The sequence below is a fragment of the Lepidochelys olivacea genome, assembly GCF_965140295.1.
Source record: "Lepidochelys olivacea isolate rLepOli2 genome assembly, chromosome: 8".
Classification (NCBI taxonomy): domain Eukaryota; kingdom Metazoa; phylum Chordata; order Testudines; family Cheloniidae; genus Lepidochelys; species Lepidochelys olivacea.
This window is the reverse complement of record NC_140418.1, coordinates 51,615,438-51,632,415: the sequence shown is the minus strand read 5'-3', so window position 1 is coordinate 51,632,415 and position 16,978 is coordinate 51,615,438. Positions and strand designations below refer to the sequence as shown.

At 43.4% G+C, this 16,978-nt stretch overlaps 1 protein-coding gene across 2 annotated transcripts in view; it reads right to left on the bottom strand.

Moving 5' to 3' along the window:
- The window catches only part of RASAL2 (RAS protein activator like 2), a 267,847-nt gene that overhangs the window by 66,863 nt on the left and 184,006 nt on the right, over nucleotides 1-16,978 (bottom strand). For both annotated transcript variants that reach the window (XM_084637148.1, XM_084637147.1), the window contains exon 4: nucleotides 6,934-7,040. In XM_084637148.1, coding sequence (XP_084493274.1) covers nucleotides 6,934-7,040 — 107 coding nt within the window. The remainder of the gene's footprint in view (nucleotides 1-6,933; nucleotides 7,041-16,978) is intronic.

The window sequence follows — 16,978 nt, the reverse complement described above, 5'->3', positions numbered from 1 at the left end:
ATTCAAAAACCAGTAGGAGAACACTTCAATCTTCCTGGTCACTCAATAACAGACTTGAAAGTGGCAATTCTTCAACCAAAAACCTTCAAAAACAGACTCCAGTGAGACACTGCAGAACTGGAATTAATTTGCAAACTGGACACCATCAAATTAGGCCTGAATAAAGACTGGGAGTGGATGGGTCATTACAAAAACTAATTTCCCCATACTAATTTCCCCCTACTGTTACTCACACCTTCTTGTCAATTGTTTGAAATTGGCCACCCTCATTACCCCTACAAAAGAGATTTTTCCTCCCTTGGTATTCTACTGTTAATTGAATTGTCTCGTTAGTACTGACCCCCCCCCCACTTGATCAGGCAACGCCCATCTTTTCATGTACTGTGTATATATATCTGCTACTGTATTTTCCACTCCATGCATCTGATGAAGTGGGTTTTAGCCCACGAAAGCTTATGCCCAAATAAATTTGTTAGTCTCTAAGGTGCCACAAGGACTCCTCATTGCTGGTGCTTCACAATATAGCTTATAGGCTTATTTGAAAAATTTATTCAAATGGGCTTTTTTAAAGTTACTGTCACGGCTTGCACACTGGCTGAAGGACTACCTAAAAAGGGTAATTATGATAAATGACAATGTAACAAGTTGTGAGAGGTTGACCAATGGGGTGCTGCAAGGACTGGTGGCAGAACTGGTTTTGTTTAACATCTTTATTAACAATCTGGAAGTTAAACAGCACATTAATGACATTCAGAGATTATATTAAATTAGGAGGTACAGTGAGTGCTAGTGAGGACAGAGAAATAACACTAAGCAATCTGCAGGGGTTAAAAGTAGAAAACACCACACACGGTTCTGGGCAAGGTGATACCAGAAATACATCAGTGAATTGGAGCAAATTCAGAGAGGAGCATGATAAATGATAAAGGGGCTGGAAAGCCTGATATATGGAGGACACATTAAAATAAGGTGATGTTGTTTAGCTTGGCTAAACCATGCTTTAAAGGTAGGGGATACAGAAACTGACAATATCAGTACTTGTTTGTACAATGTGAAACCAAAGCGAGAGTGGAAGGTTATCCAGTGGCCTAAAGGGATATAAATTAATAGTAATAGGATTAAATGAAACAAAGAAAAATTTGGGATAAATACAAGGAAAAATTTCCTGTTGAAGTCTATTGGACTGTGCCCTGGTAGCAGAAATACTATCTCTTGACTAAGCACTGGAGAATTTACTGTAAAGAACAAATCTCTATTGCATGGGGATACATATCTCTAATTCCTGTGAGTCTATAAATAACAGCAATCCAGAATAAAGGGAAAAGCGAAAGCTCCATGAGCCTCTTGGAAGTAACGAATAACAAGTCCTTCCAACTATACAAAATCCTTGGGAAAATGGGTGAGAGCCCAAAGCCTCAAATCTTATATGAAACAAAATAAATATCAAGGGTAAATGTAAAGAATGGGTGTTATGGTGTGAGAGAGCAGAACAAAAAGCAAGAGAATATTAAAATAGGAAGGATGAAGTTCAAGCACAGCCAGATGATTTTTCATTAAGAATATTGGGGCACAGGAATCCTGTGCTGCCTGGACACGCTACTGGTAGCTCAACAACTCAAACTCCTGCATTGGCACTACTGCGGAATTAAAAACGTGTACTTAGGGTCATATGGCCAGAAAAGATCAGAGACTCGTTCTAGCTTTGCAACCTGATTGTAACGGAGCAGTGCTCCTGAGATAACCATGGGTCTTGTTGACTGCATAAGATATGCGTCTGGGCAGCAGTGAGATCTCATCATGCTTTGACCTTCAGTTAGTCTGGCTGCATTGTCTTTTGTTCTATTTAGCAGGACTCTTAAAGAGCAAAAGAGGCAGACACTATTCCTGTATATCCAGTTATATTCTGAACTAGAGGCAAACCAAAGAAACTAGACCCTAAGAATCAGCCTTTCCATCACTATTCACACAGTGTTCCCATACAAATCATTTCACTTACTTCAGAGCCTACACCCTGACTTTTTTAGCTCATTTTTATGTGTTTCATCCAGTCTGTTTCTTTCCTCTATTTTTTTTTAAGTGCCCATGTACATCACTGAGTCACATAATATCTGTATTGATTTTAATAAATCAACAAAACTGGTCAAAAAAGGTGAGGTGGTGGTTAAGGACCTGGTTTTTCGTTTGTTTGTTTTTTACAGTGGGTTACTAAGACCTTTGTTCTGTCACTTCTGGAGGTTCAGTATTTTGGAATTCTCATGTTTTAGCCTAATCGCCAATTCAAATGGAGTAGCAAGGAGGGGATTGTGGTGTTCTGTCAGAGTAGTACAATGGCTCAATAATGAAATATCAGGAGATGTGCTACTGTAAGACTGAGTTGCACTGACAGAGCACAGTGTGTGTGTAGGAGGGGAAAGCTGGTATTTCGCCTACTCATCTACCACCAGGCCCGGTGGTGGATGAGTTCTATCAGTCTTTCTAACTTCTCAGCAGTAATGTTCAGTCATTTTTTTTTTTTTTTTTAAAAGCTGTGGGTTTTTTCCCCCCCCAATGTTTTGTGCCTAACCTTCCCCCCAGAGGTGAAAGTAAGCTGGTACGCCCCAGTACGGTGTACCGGCAATAGCCGGTGCACCGCACTGGGGCAGCCCGGCTTCCCCAGGGGGCAATTTAAAGGGCCTGGGACTCCCAGCAATGGCTGGAGCCCCAGGCCCTTTAAATTGCCTCCAGAGCCCCATTGCTGGAGCCCTGGGGTAGCGGCCGCAGGGCTCCAGCGGCTATTTAAAGGACAGGGGCGGTAGAAGCAGGGGAGCCGTAGGCCCTTTAAATAGCCCTTGGAGCCCTGGGGTAGCGGGGGCTCCGGGGGCTATTTAAAGGGCTGGGGCTCCAGCTGCCTCTGCCGCCCCAGTCCTTTAAATAGCCGCTGGAGCCCCGCTGCTTCCCCAGGGCTCTGGCAGCTATTTAAAGGGCCAGGGCGGTAGAAGAGGGGAGCCCCGGGCCCTTTACATAGCCCCCGGAGCTCCAGGCTGCTGCTGCTACCCTAGTGTGTGTCTGTGTGGGGGCACTTACCTTCCAGGGTGGGCTGGGGCTGGCTCTGACCCCCTCAACCCGCCCCTTCCATCCTAGGCCCCACTCCTTCCGGGGGCCAGAGCTGGCCCCAGAGTACCGGTAAGTCACTCAACTTACTTTCACCCCTGCTTCCCCCCAAAAAATATGTTTGGCAATTGTGGAGTGAGAAGTAACACTACTGAATCTAGGAGGAAACTGAAGTAACCTAACACTAATGTAGCTGGGGGTTGGGGAATGAAGAAAAGGCCAAGCACTAACAGTTCTTATCTCTATACACAAGCCATTCCTTATCCCTTCTGTAGTGCACTGCCAATATCAGCAAAATCCTACTTCACTCCCTTTTGTGGGAGATAAATAAGACAACCACATTCCATATATTGGTCAGCATAGGCTGACTGTGACATGGTAAACCAAAGAATGCGTATGCATAATTATTGAGATTATAGAATAGTAAGTTTAAATAGAAGAATATGCTTTTAAACTTATATGTAGGAGGCAGAGAAACTGAATTTCCTGAAGTTTACATGCCAACCCTTTAAATAAAACCATTTCCAATGACCACGACAGAAGAGATTATTTAAAAGAACGTTCACTTACCCCACATTATGCATTTGTAAATCAAAACTCCAAGCACTGGACAAAGGCACATTAACAGTCAGAAAGTCGATGCCTTTTTCTGTTTGTATACCACTGTTTGGAGTTTAGAGGAAAAGCTGCACAGAACATTGATTTCCAGTACATTCTATCAAGAGTAAGAGTTTTAAATGCTTACCTGAGAGAACAGAAGCTTAGAAAGCTGTAAATGCAACTTATTTTCAAAATCTTGGCATAACCCTGCCTGCTCTGCCTCTTCCCTTCCCCCAAAGCCAGGAGCAAAGAATCATTGAAACAGCACAATGCACAGATTGCTGGTTTGCCCCCTCAAATGTGCAGTGCAAGTATCAATGACCGAAGAACAAAACCAGGTGCTTTCCTATTTCTGTGTTCTTCCTGTCTAAAATGGGCACCCACTGAGATGAAGAAAACCCCACAAATAACTTTTAATGCTATTAGAGCCACACCTTCCATTCCCAAACCACTGATATTGGGCTTACCTATACTTGTGCCATTTACCCCTCTCCTTAGATCAATCCCTCCTGGATCCAGAAAAAAATTAATATGAGTCAAGAGAATATACAAAAGGGGTTTTCTATTCATAAGTAGAGCTGGATCTAATCCACAAAGTTAGAAGCATGTTTGAATTCAGTAGTTTTGGTTTGGGCCCAGCTCTACTCATAAATGCTCTGACTTTTACCTGCAAGCCACTAACCTAATGATTAGAGGGCTGCAACATCCAGCATTTGGTGTGAAACACAGGTAGGTCTCATCTCATCTTTACTGTGGCCTGGTAACAACCACAGCATACGAGATAGCATATGCAGAGAAAAACCTACAAAAGCCAGTAGTCTTGTCTTTTATGTACAAATCAGGAGGGTACAGCACGCCCACCATTACAGGTGGTCAGCAGAACAGGGGAGCACAAGACCAGCTGCACAAGTGGTAACAATAGCTACTTTTTGCTGTTTATGACCAAAAGGAGAGGGTGTGGACAGCTTCCTGCACCTCTTTGCCTCAGAGTTCTTATAGCCCCATTAAAATCGCAAGGAGGAAAGAGGAAAATAAGACAGTACCCAAAGAAGCATTAGAAGAAAAAATAACTTGGAAAAGACGAGACACAGGAAGGAAGGGGGAGTGCTGAAGAAGAAAACATAAGTGAAAAGAAACACTTTTAAAGTGTTAACGACCTAAATTCATAGACAATACAACGCAGCTGAAGAAAAGACATTTGAGAGGGATAGTAAAGAGTGAAAGGTACAGAAATGAAAAACAAAAAACCCAGGCTGACATTAAGTGATTTGGTACATGGCATCTTCAAATCTTGTTTGTGATTTATAGATAAGCTGTAGACACAGAACACCACAATACATTCAAACATCTGTAAGACTAATGGCATTTCTTATCAATACGGATGGGTTGGGTAAGAGTTGCTAGGACTTACAAAAGCTCCCAGAAATCCTCATGGTACCCATATGTACTCTGCTGCCCATGGTTATACTATAAGTATTCATTGCATATAGACAAGTTTTGAGATTTTATAAAGTTATAACTAGTACATTCTGTAATTGGACTAAAAACCTATTTTTGAGTGCCCTTTAGAACACAGCATATTAAGACTACCAAAATAGTCTCAGTATGAATATTTACTTCAGATGGTCTTTAAAACAAGGAAAGCGCATTTTGGTGGTCCCCCAACAGATACCAGAAGTTCAACTTTTGGTCTCATTATGAGACTTGGAGAAAAACACAGGAATCGAGCACAGGTAACTACTCCAAGATAGTGATCTCCCTGTATTTACCACTGATAGTTTAATCTGAAAGAGGACAGGAAAACAGTCCAAGATGGAGCTACCACTAACTTGACCAGGAACTTTTTTCTTTTAAATCCCAATTAATTTGGAAAAAAGAAAAGGAGTACTTGTGGCACCTTAGAGACTAACCAATTTGTTTGAGCATAAGCTTTTGTGAGCTACAGCTCACTTCATCGGATGCATACTGTGGCTTAGTATGTAGTATGGCTTACTGTAGCTCACGAAAGCTTATGCTCAAATAAATTGGTTAGTCTCTAAGGTGCCACAAGTACTCCTTTTCTTTTTGCGAATACAGACCAACACGGCTGTTACTCTGAAACCAATTAATTTGGAGTTTATGATCGGGCTCAGATTAAATTAACTTTAATAAAATTGAATCCACCTTCATACTGGCAAAATATCGATTGTAAAATTAAAGAATCCACCACTTATTTATACATTAAAAAGACAAGGGAGAATTTTGTGGGGATTCATCACAAAACAAGCATGTAAACATGTCTGTATCTGAAGTTAGCTAAAAACTATTCTTCCCAGGGTTGTGAGTATTCTGGGTGACTTTCAGTGATTTGGAGGTTATGGGGTGAACACAATAAAATGCAGCTATACTGGCCTCAACTCCACAGAGAACACAGGAAGAGAAATCAGTGCTCATCACACATAAAAAAGGCCAAAAACTGTGTGGACAAACATTTTCAAACTTTCAAGAGTTCTTACACACAGTGGAGATGAACATAAAAAATCTCTATAATAATACATCTGGACTTTGCCTTTTTTAAACCAAGTCTAACTATTGGTAAAATATTAAAGAGCACTTCATTTTAACTTGACTTATGATTTGACAGACCTTTCTTCTTTCAGACTAAGAAGAACAATAGAAAAGCCTTAGTGCTGTAGGTTTTAGTACAGCAACTGGACTCTAAAGATGTTGGCAAGAAAAATCCACACTCCATACTTGGAAAGGTAAACTGAAACTAACAACCGGAAGAATTAAGGCCAGTTAACGCACACATGCAGAGATCCATTTCAGTAGCTTTAAAATAAAGTGTTAGCCATTTCAGACCCCTAATTCATTCCAACTGATATGGGGAAAACACACATGCCATCACCAACCTAAAGTTCTTTTTTGGAGAAGAAAATAAATGTCCAGTGTGAAGCCTACAAAGCAATCTCACGGGTATCTAGGACATATTGAAATTAGACTGCTCACCACCTCATGGTTGGGTTTTAAAGTACACATGACTACTGATTTTAGATCAAATCTTGTGGAAAGGTAAATTATGGGTCTCCTAGAAAATGTTACCTGATCATTTATGGCAGCTGATATGCATGCCTTTTGGCCACCTGCACTATTAAATTGTCATCCTGAATCAATAGACGAGTACTAGATTTGTTAGGATAGCCTAAACCTCCACCCCCAATTCAATGGGAAGATATCCCTCCTTCAGAGGAAAGGCGCACTTACTGGGACTTTGAAAGGAGAGGTGTTTGAAGCATCCATGGAGTTGGTTTTCTCGGATGTGCTGGTTCCTGAGATGCTCCGTCTGCGAGGAGATCTCTCTGCTGGGACCTCTGGAGAAGAAAAAGAAAAGAAGTTGGGTGAGGGGAATTGGAAAAAAAAAAATAAAAAAACCCAGGTTTTATCCTGCTCTGGACAGAAGCCGTCACAAACTATCAGCTGCATTAGCTAACAGCCAAATCATACTTACATATTTATATATGGCTCATTTGCTACCAAGGTAAGTTACAGAGACATTTTAACTGGCAACAAGCTCAAAATTAGGAATCTGATTTGATCTTATAGGCAATAGGCAGTTATGATTAAACACATTGGTGAAGCTCAATACCCATATGTATTGCTACCTTGTACACTTGCTACTTACAACTCAGAGAACTTTCAACTATTCTTTTTACAAATCAGCAATGTAGTAGTTAACACTGTCAAATAAAACCTGTGACAGAGGGAGATCACAATTTTATCCTATGTTGAACATAATTTGACAAAGGTCAAAGTTCAGTCTCATGCAGGTAATGTGACCCTACTGCTAGCTCAAACTTTGAGACCATCAGAAGACTCATAGTTGCCTGGATAAAACAACATATATACCTTAGCAGATACAAAAATAGGTCAGTTTCTCCTTGTTCTGGCAATATGACCTTACTAAGATATGACTTTGGCATCCTAAATCTGTGCAGGCAGATCTTGCAAGCTCAAATCTTTACAGAAGATGTGCTCATATCTGATTTTATAGATTTATACAGCATGCACATTATAAAATCACACACACGGACACATATTAATACCTTTATCACAACTGCTGCCCATCTCCAGTTCAAATACTAGACTTACAGGAATCCAGCTTCATAAATAAGACATTCTCAATAGGATATGAAAAACCACATCCTTAGAAAAAGCCCATTGTTATCTTCTGGATCTTAAAGAAAAGGAGTAAACTGTGACTTCGGAGACTGACATTTTGACTCCTGCCGTTTTCCTTTCAAAAGATAGATGCAGCTTAAACTTCCATTTCTGGCCTCTTGGCCCTTGGGATCCGTGCTACTTCCACTTAAGTGAAAGCTGGTTTTCTCTCTCTTCCCCCTCCCTCTTTACAGCTTGCAGAGAGAACGAGAAAGAAACACACAGGACTGCAGCTATTCAATCAATCGTTCCGACTGCACATCCTCATTAGTTACTTTCAGGCTATTAACAGACGCCCAACTGCCGGCTCCCCTCAGCTACAGAAAATTTCACTATATATCCTGAGTCACAGCAACAACAAAGGTTTACTGAAATTTACAGCCAGCTGCTGCCAAGAGAACAAGGATTTCTTCACCAAAAATCATCAAGACACCCCACCACACACACAAAAGCCTTCTCCAAGCAGAACATTACCTGTGATACCTTTGCCAATTGGATTCTATTTTATCCATATTATAGTAGATCTTGCCCAAGAAGTCTTGAAGGAGAAAACCAAAATTTATCATCATACCGACTGAAAGGTTAAGAAAATAGGATCATGCTGCAAAAGTAGTAATCCCTCTACTGTAGGGCTTTTTTTTAAAAAAAAAATATATAAGTCTCTCAGCTTGCCTTTAAGCATCAATGATTAAAGAACTGCGAACGTGAACAGCAGCTTCCAAAATTAGCTACATAGAAAGTTGAACAGTGATCACCAACTAACACTGGTAAATGGGCAGGGCACAGCATTTAGTCCAAAACCACGAAGCTGATGCAAACAGCTCCACTCACACAGAATAAATTAATCAATCTGTCAAAGCTTGCAACAAAAAGACCTTAGCTTACAGTGAGATTTCTCCACAGACTGATGATTAGCACTGGGCACTTCCCTTCATAACCTATGGGGCACCAGCCGTTTCCTGGTTTCAGAATTTGATGATCACTGCTTCACAGGGCACCTTTAGACAATAGAATGCCTAGAGACCAGTGCTAGACCAAGGATTGAACAATGGTCAATCCCACTCTCAGAATACTTGGCTAGTTTTATTTCTACTATCTTCATCATCTCTCCGACACCCCCCCCCACCAAAAGAGGGGAGGGAAAAAAGCCAAAAGCTTATGGTATGTCTACACTGCAATTAGACACCTGTGGCTGGCCTGTGGCAGCTGACTTGGGTTCGCGGGGTTCAAGCTAAGAGGCTGTTTAATTGCAGTGTAAACGTTTGGGCACAGGTTGCATCCTGAGCTCTGAGATCCTCCCACCTCGCAAGGTCCTAGAACCCGCGCTCCAGCCCAAGCCTGAACTTCTACACTGCAGTTAAACAGCTCCTTAGCCTGAGCCCAAGTCAGCTGGCACAGGCCAGATGCAGGTGCCTACTTTCAGTGTAGACATACCCTTAGGTAAAAACAGCCTGCAGCACATAGCATAGAACTTCTCCTGGCGTAAGTACTCAGAGAGGTAGCCATATCAGATATATTTCAATAATCAAATTTTTGGTGGAAATTTAATTGAAGGAAATGGAAGCGATCTATGCATTTAGAACATGGGGCCAAAAAGAGCTCCTTTACCTCAAATCAAAGAGCATCAACTAATGTAATGACTTTGGCTTTCTTCACTTCACACACACAGGAAATCACTTCACATCATCAAAGCATCCCAAGTAATTTAACACAGTGCTGATTTTGCTGAGTCATAAATGAAAACAGAAGAAGTAATTCCCTATCATTTTCGACAATAGGTGGTCCTTTCCCAGGACAGGGAGTTATAGGGAGAAATAAGATTAAACCAAAGGAGAGCTGAGAAGAATCTATGCTCCAGTCCCGATACTCATCTAGCAGCAATGCAAGTTATTTGTAGATAAAAGATGCTGGGATTGCTGCATAAAATGAGTTTCTTCCATGCTCAGAAGATTCATAAAAGTCTATTAAGTGAGGAAAGGAGAAGCAAATATCCAGAGGAGATGCTTGCAATCAATTAGAAACATAACAAAAAATATCAGCAGGAGCAGATTAACAACCTGCTGGATTAGTCCCTAGCAAAATGTAAAATTGGCCAGTTACTTCTAACTCCAAGCTGAAAGTGATGCAACTACTGTGTCCTTAAGAAGTATTTCTGCTGAGTTGGATGGAAAATCTATACTGTTGCTTCTAGGCCAATATTAGATGGTTGCCTCCCCTGACTCATGCTACATACTACTATTGCATTGTTTTCACCTGCTGTAAAATCAATGCACCTTTCACGGTCTCAGTATTAAATTATAATCGTTCTCTGCATGGCTCACTCTCTGGGGCCAACACTATAGACAAATCACATTGTCTCTGTGGATAAATAACAGTCTGAAACCTTTTCATCTGTTCTCTCAACCTCTGAAAAATAAATGGATTTCCCCCCTTCCAATCTTAACAAAAAAAAAAAAAAGTTGCAAACATTCCTGTGTGGCGCTTTTAATTCATCACCTCATTTATCTGTGTTAAATAATATTAGTCAGCTGCAAACTAGCTGAGACAATTACTCAGGAATGGCAAATGCCTGTGAAACTAGATCTATAAAGTACGACATATAGCTCTCCCTTTTCACCCCTTCACACAGCAATGCCCTCTTCCCACTGTAACATGCAATTGCTCATTCTTTTGGCCCACATGGCAGGAGAACTGTTTATTTCAAGACATACACCATTGCCACTTCATTAAGCATTCAGCAGGGAGCACTGGTATGGCAGATGGCGGGCACCCTTCTCCATTGAATCCAGTCATCTTGGCCACAAATGCTGGCCTCAGCTCCCTCCAGTGAGGGAGCAATGGTCCACAAGCTTCTGGGTTTCCAGTATAGTAGCTTGTTGTTTCCAGCCTTTTGTAACTTGAATCCTTGCATTTGTGGGCCCCTGTATCCTACTAGGAAGGCCTTTTTCCAGCACGGAGAGGATGAAATGAACAATCTTTGACTTGGCTGGAATATTGTGTGCAGTACTGGTCACTCTCAAAAAGGATATTGCATAATTAGTCAGGTTCAGGGAAGGGTAATAAGGATCGCTGGGGACACGGAAAAATCATATGAAGAGAAATCAAAAAGATTGGGATTGTTTATCTTAGAAAGGAGCCAACTAAGAAGGGACATGTCTACAAAACATTGAATGCTACGGAGAAGGGATACAAGGAGTATATGTTTTCCCTATCACAAGAATTAGGAAATTCAATGAAATTAGCAGGTGGAAAATTCAAAGCCGATAAAAGGAAATATTTCTTCTTCACACCATGCAATTAGATAGTCGAACCCACTGCCACAGGAAAATGTTGAGGCCAAGAATTTAAAAGGTTTCAGAACGAGAGTAGACATTTATAGGGCTAATTAGAACATCCAGAGTTCTAATTGTTAGTGCTATGAAAAATTATTGAAGGGATATTAAACCATATGCGTTAGGATTTAAATGAATCTCTAATTAGTAGATATCAGGATGAGACCTAATTGTTGGAGACAGATTACCTCACATCTGACAAGTGTGATGTACTTATGCCTTCTTCTAAAGCATTTGATGCTGGTCACTGTCAGAGATGGGATACTGGACTAGATGGGTCTGATTCAGTCTGGTCTGATTCAGCAATTCCTCTATTCCTACGATAATTAAAAAATTCTCAGTCTGTATGTACGTCACACAAGCCTTCAGCAGTTTACAAATGTAATGGCTTGGTAGCATGGAGGCATTATGAAAATGTGAAAAGGTGAAGGCTTTACCTTGGAATAAACATCACCCCTTTGGATTCCCCCACTTGGGGAAAATTAGACTTGTTGGGCTTAGTTTAAAGCCCTGTTATACAGGTTTAATTAATTCCTTCAGTTAAAAACTGGAATTAGAAGGCAGCCAGAACAAATGTGATTTTGCACCAGGCTTGGTAGCTCACCGAACTCTTGCTCTGAATGAAATATAAGAGAATACAAGTTCCACAGTGTATAACTTTGTGGGCAAAACAATCTTGCTGTGATGGTTACTACAACCACGAAGTGAATATTGATAGGTAGTCTAGACAGGAAAGATAAAAAGTAAGACATGAGATAGGGGTGAGTTTGATAATGAAAAGTGTAAAAGTGAAATACTTTGGTAAGTAAAGAAGAGAATAAAAAATGAAGGAAACACACAGAGCATTTGCTATAGCTTCCCATCACCAACCAACTTACTGGATAGCAGCAAGAATCAAAAGCTTCCGATAGGGTTGCCAACTTCCTAGTCGCACAAAACCCAACACCCTAGTCCCACCCCTTCCTGAGGCCCCGCCCCCTGCTCACTACATTCCCCCTCCCTTGATGGCTCACTCTCCCCCACCTTCCCTCACTTTCACTGGTCTGGGGCAGGGGGTTGGGGTGCGGAAGGGGGTGTGGGCTCTAACTGGGGGTGCGGGCTCAAGGGTGGTCCAGAAATGAGGGGTTCAGACTTCAGGAGAGGACTCCAGGCTGGGGCAGGGAGTTGAGGTGCAGGAGGGGTGAGGGCTCCAGCTGGGGGTGTGGGATCTGGGGTGGGGCTGGAGATGAGAGGTTTGGGGTGCAGGAGGGGGTTCCAGGTTTGGGGGTGGGGCCAAGGGATTCAGAGTGTGGGAGGGGCTGCGGGTTGAGGCAGGGGTTTGGGGTGCAAGAGGGGATGAGGGCTCTGGAATTGGGCCGGAGATGAGGAGTTTGGGATGCAGGAGGGGGTTCCAGGTTGGGAGGGGGGCTCAGGGCTGGGACGCGGGCTTACCTCTGGTGGCTCCCTGGAAGTGGCCAGCAGCAGGTCCGGCTCCTAGGCAGGGGGTCAGGAGGCTCCACGCAGGCACTGCCCCTCTGCCCCCACTCTCATTGGCCAGTTCCCTGCCAATGGGAGTACAGAGCCAGTACTCGGAATGGGGGCAGTGCGCGGAGCCCTGTGACCCTCCTGCCTAGGAGCCGGACCTGCTGGCTGCTTCCGGGGCATAGCGCAGTGTTAGCCAGGACAGGTAGGTACTAGCCTGGCTTTGTGCCGCAGCACCACCGACCAGACCTTTAATGGCCCAGTCAGCAGTGCTGACCGGAGCCACCAGGGTCCCTTTTTGACTGGGTGTTCCAGTTGAAAACCAGACACCTGGTCACCCTAGCTTCCTAGCCAACTACTGAGTATTTTAAAACAACAGATGTTCACAATCCCATGACAGAGAAGTTTGAGAATGAAAAATGACAGCAGGTGTTCCGGTTACCAAAATGGTGCTCACATACTTACAAGAATCCACCTAGCTCCATGGGGTATGAGGTCCAGGGCTGCTACCCAGCCCCGCAGGGACTGGGGCTGCTGCCCGGCAATACCCAGCCCCACAGGGTCCAGGGCTGTCACCTGGCCCCAGAGGGTCGGGGTTTAGGGTCCGTGGCTGCCCTGCCATCCAGCTCCGCATGGCGGGGTCCGGGGTCCCTGCCACCCAGCCCCCCACCCACGGCTCCACTCCTGGCCCCACCCTGTGGAGGGGTCTCTGGGTGGGAGACGCTGGGCATAAGGGTCTGTGGGGGTGGTTCAAGGGGACGCGCTGTGGTTCTCAACCTGCAGCCCAGGTAACACATTATGGGCCACATATGTGGCTCATAATGATAAATAGGTTGAGAAGCACTGTTCTAAGAAGTCATGTCTGCTAACTGTGTGCTCTGTAAAGAAGATGAATGCATGCAGGTATCCATTTTTAACTTCTCATGTACATGCCTCCAGAACCTCTTATTACTGGTAAGTTCTGTATGAAGATAGCCATGAGAGATTGAAGACAAGAGAAATTGCTGGGACGAGCATCAAGATGTCCTGTAGCGGCTCAAAAGCATGAGTGCCAACCTCAGAGCAGACTGTTACAAACCACAGCACAAACCCCAAATTGTCTGAGTTCTATACTTACATTTCACCAACCAATTATCAAGTGTGAACTCCTCAAGCACTATAATAGCCTTCACATGGAGTCGCAGACTTAGTGTACCCATCTGTCTTGCCACCAAGGTAAGTTTACCTTTGTGATAGATGGTCCCTTACACCATGAATCACAGTAATGTTCAGGTTACTCCCAGTCCCAAGGGACAAGTTACTTAACCCAGGTCAATCGCTCCTTAGATCTCACCAAAGAGAATGCTTGTAGCCAATCCTATAATAAACTATCTACACATTTATTAAAAGGAAAAGGAAATGAGAGTTATTTACAAGGTTAAAGCAGGTAAACATACTTACACAAAAACAATGAGGAGTCCGCACTCCTTGTTGTTTTTGTGGATACAAACTAACACAGCCATCCCTCTGATACTTGATACATACACAAATGAGTTATGATTTTAAATTCCAAGGGGCAACAGAAGCTTTCATAATAAGAAAGCTCTGTATGTTGTGACAGGGTTGGGCCAGATGGCTATCGGAGATTAATAGAAGGCAGATATATTAGCCCCAGGCTAGGTAGGTCCCTTTTCCCTGGGTAAGGTAACAGGGAAGGTTCCAGAACAATCAGGAACCTTCTGGAGACAATTAAGACAGGCTGATTAGAACACCTGCAGCCAATCAAGAAGCTGATAGAATCAATTAAGGCAGGTTAATCAGGGCACCTGGGTTTTAAAAAGGAGCTCACTTCAGTTTGTGGCGTGTGTGAGAGGAGCTGGGAGCAAGAGGCACTAGGAGCTGAGAGTGAGAACGCAGACTGTTGGAGGACTGAGGTGTACAAGCATTATCAGACACCAGGAGGAAGGTCCTATGGTGAGGATAAAGAAGGTGTTGGGAGGAGGCCATGGAGAAGTAGCCCAGGGAGTTGTAGCTGTCGCACAGCTGTTCGAGGAGGCACTCTAGATAGCTGCATTCCACAGGGCCCTGGGCTGGAACCCGGAGTAGAGAGCAGGCCTGGGTTCCCCCCAAATCCTCCCAACTCCTGGTCAGACACAGGAGTCGTCGACCTGGACTGTGGGTTCAGAGAAACGGCCAAGCTGAGGGCTGCCGTGAAGCTCCAAGGTGAGCAAATCCGCCAATAAGCGCAAGACCGACCAAGGTAGAGCAGGAACTTTGTCACAATGTCCTTAGGGCTAACCCAGGCTAAGCATCTGAGGATCTCTTGCTTACGCCTAGAAACCTTGCCCCTTAGAGTCCAGTCAGAATAAAGGATATGGTTTCTTCATTTTAGAGGTTTTATTCCCTTCTCCCTTGCATTCTGAGCTGCAAATTCAGCTGTTGGGAGTAATTCACTTGCATGACTCATCTTTATGGGAAAGAGGGGCAGAAAGCAATCAGCCAAGTTTTTTGCCTTCTTGAATGTTCCATAATAGTTTGTCTGATGGGTTGTTGATGGGTCTTCCCTGTTGGACAGGATATAACACCTTCTGTTGGAGACCAACATTTCACATTAGTTAATGTCTCTCTCCTGCAGGGTGATCTCCATAGTTAGAGAGGCTTACAATACTAATGCTCCCATCTTATAATAGGGGATACAGATGTTATAAGGGAGATTGATGCGTGCAGCAACTTGCAGGCATTCATAAAGTCTAAACAATAAACATCCTTATAATTCTAATACCCATTTTAACAATACTAACACACAGCTGAGCCAGATTGATTCCTGCTATATATTTGTCAGTATTCAACTGAGGCATGGGGACTTTGGCATCAGATGGCACCGGGTATGCTGGCATCACAAGGAGCCAGACCAAAACTGAGTCTGCAAGAGCAGAGACAAGTAGCTGCAGCAGAAGGTGCCAATACTGTCATCAGTGCCTGACATTCCTCTTCCCTTGTGCTGTTCCCTCCTGCCTCCTTCTCCAGTCGCTCCATTTCAGGCTCACTGCTCAGCTGGTTTCCTTAGTATTCAGAGTTTCTGTGGGTCAGAGGAAGCATAGTCTAGCGGATAGATCAATAGACTGTGATTCAGGAAATCCAGCTTTGCCACTAACTTCCATGTGACTTTGAGTAGTTCATTTCAACCCTCTGTGGCTTTGTTTCCCCTCCCGACACTTTATAATCTACATAGAATAGACAAAGAAAGTCTTTAGGGCAGGGAATGCCATTCATTCTATGTTTGTACAGTTCCTACCACACTGAGTCCCCAGCTTTGTTGGTCTTTTAAGCACTGCTGCAATATAAATATTTAATAATAATAATAATAGTCTGGATCTGGGTTTTGGTTTGAGTCCATTTCTAAGAAGTGCACTCTTATTTAACTTAACATGCAATAAGCATTTTCAGATGCAACAGAGTCCTGGATGTAACTCAGCTCTGCGGCAGTTTCCTATTGCTCTTAATAAACCAGGGTTAGTGATTTAGGCTTTCATGCCTCTGGTCCATCAGGACAGGACTTCGTCCTTCTGTGAGCAACACAAACAGAGACCCTGAACCTGCAGAAGGGTTTGATTAGGGAAAAATAGGCCCTCACATGTTCAGCAAGTGTCCAGGGATGCCACTGAAACCTGAGTCTGGATTTGGGATTGGGCAGAATTTGGAAAGTGGTATCTCATGATTAAGACAGAAAACTGAGGCCATATACAAACCATGAAACATTCAGCAAACTATTTTCTTTCCTGATGGGGAAATTGCAAGCCAGGGCTGAGGTTTCCCTGAGGCTCAGGACCATGGTAATGAACATTAGAAAAGCCACTTTTTCTATGAAAGAGAGAAAGAATAGAACACTAACTACAGGTGTAAATCTCAGGCATTTAGCACTAGGTTTAGGCTCCACAGGAAAATTAGATACTTAATAGGAGCCTAAGGTAAGATATTGCCTTAATCAAACTGATTATAATGGAAGAGAACTTATCCAACTTGAGGACCAAAACCAGGACCCAGGGAGCAAGCAGAGAACCCTTTCTTCAAACCATCCTGGAAGAACTCCAGAATGAAAGATAATGGATCCCTTGCTGAAGCTTGTGGATGAAGGGATTCCACACTCTGATGTGGGGGGCTGGGGGCCAGGGCCCTGCCTCCTATATCTCATCTTAGGAGTCCCCATCTGAGTCCTGTTCCCCTGGAGATTGTCTTTGGATACCTAGGCGATAGGACTGGGGAGCTGTCCTGATGGTCTCTGGGTCTGGATAGAAAGGGGAGATGGGACCCAGGCTGCT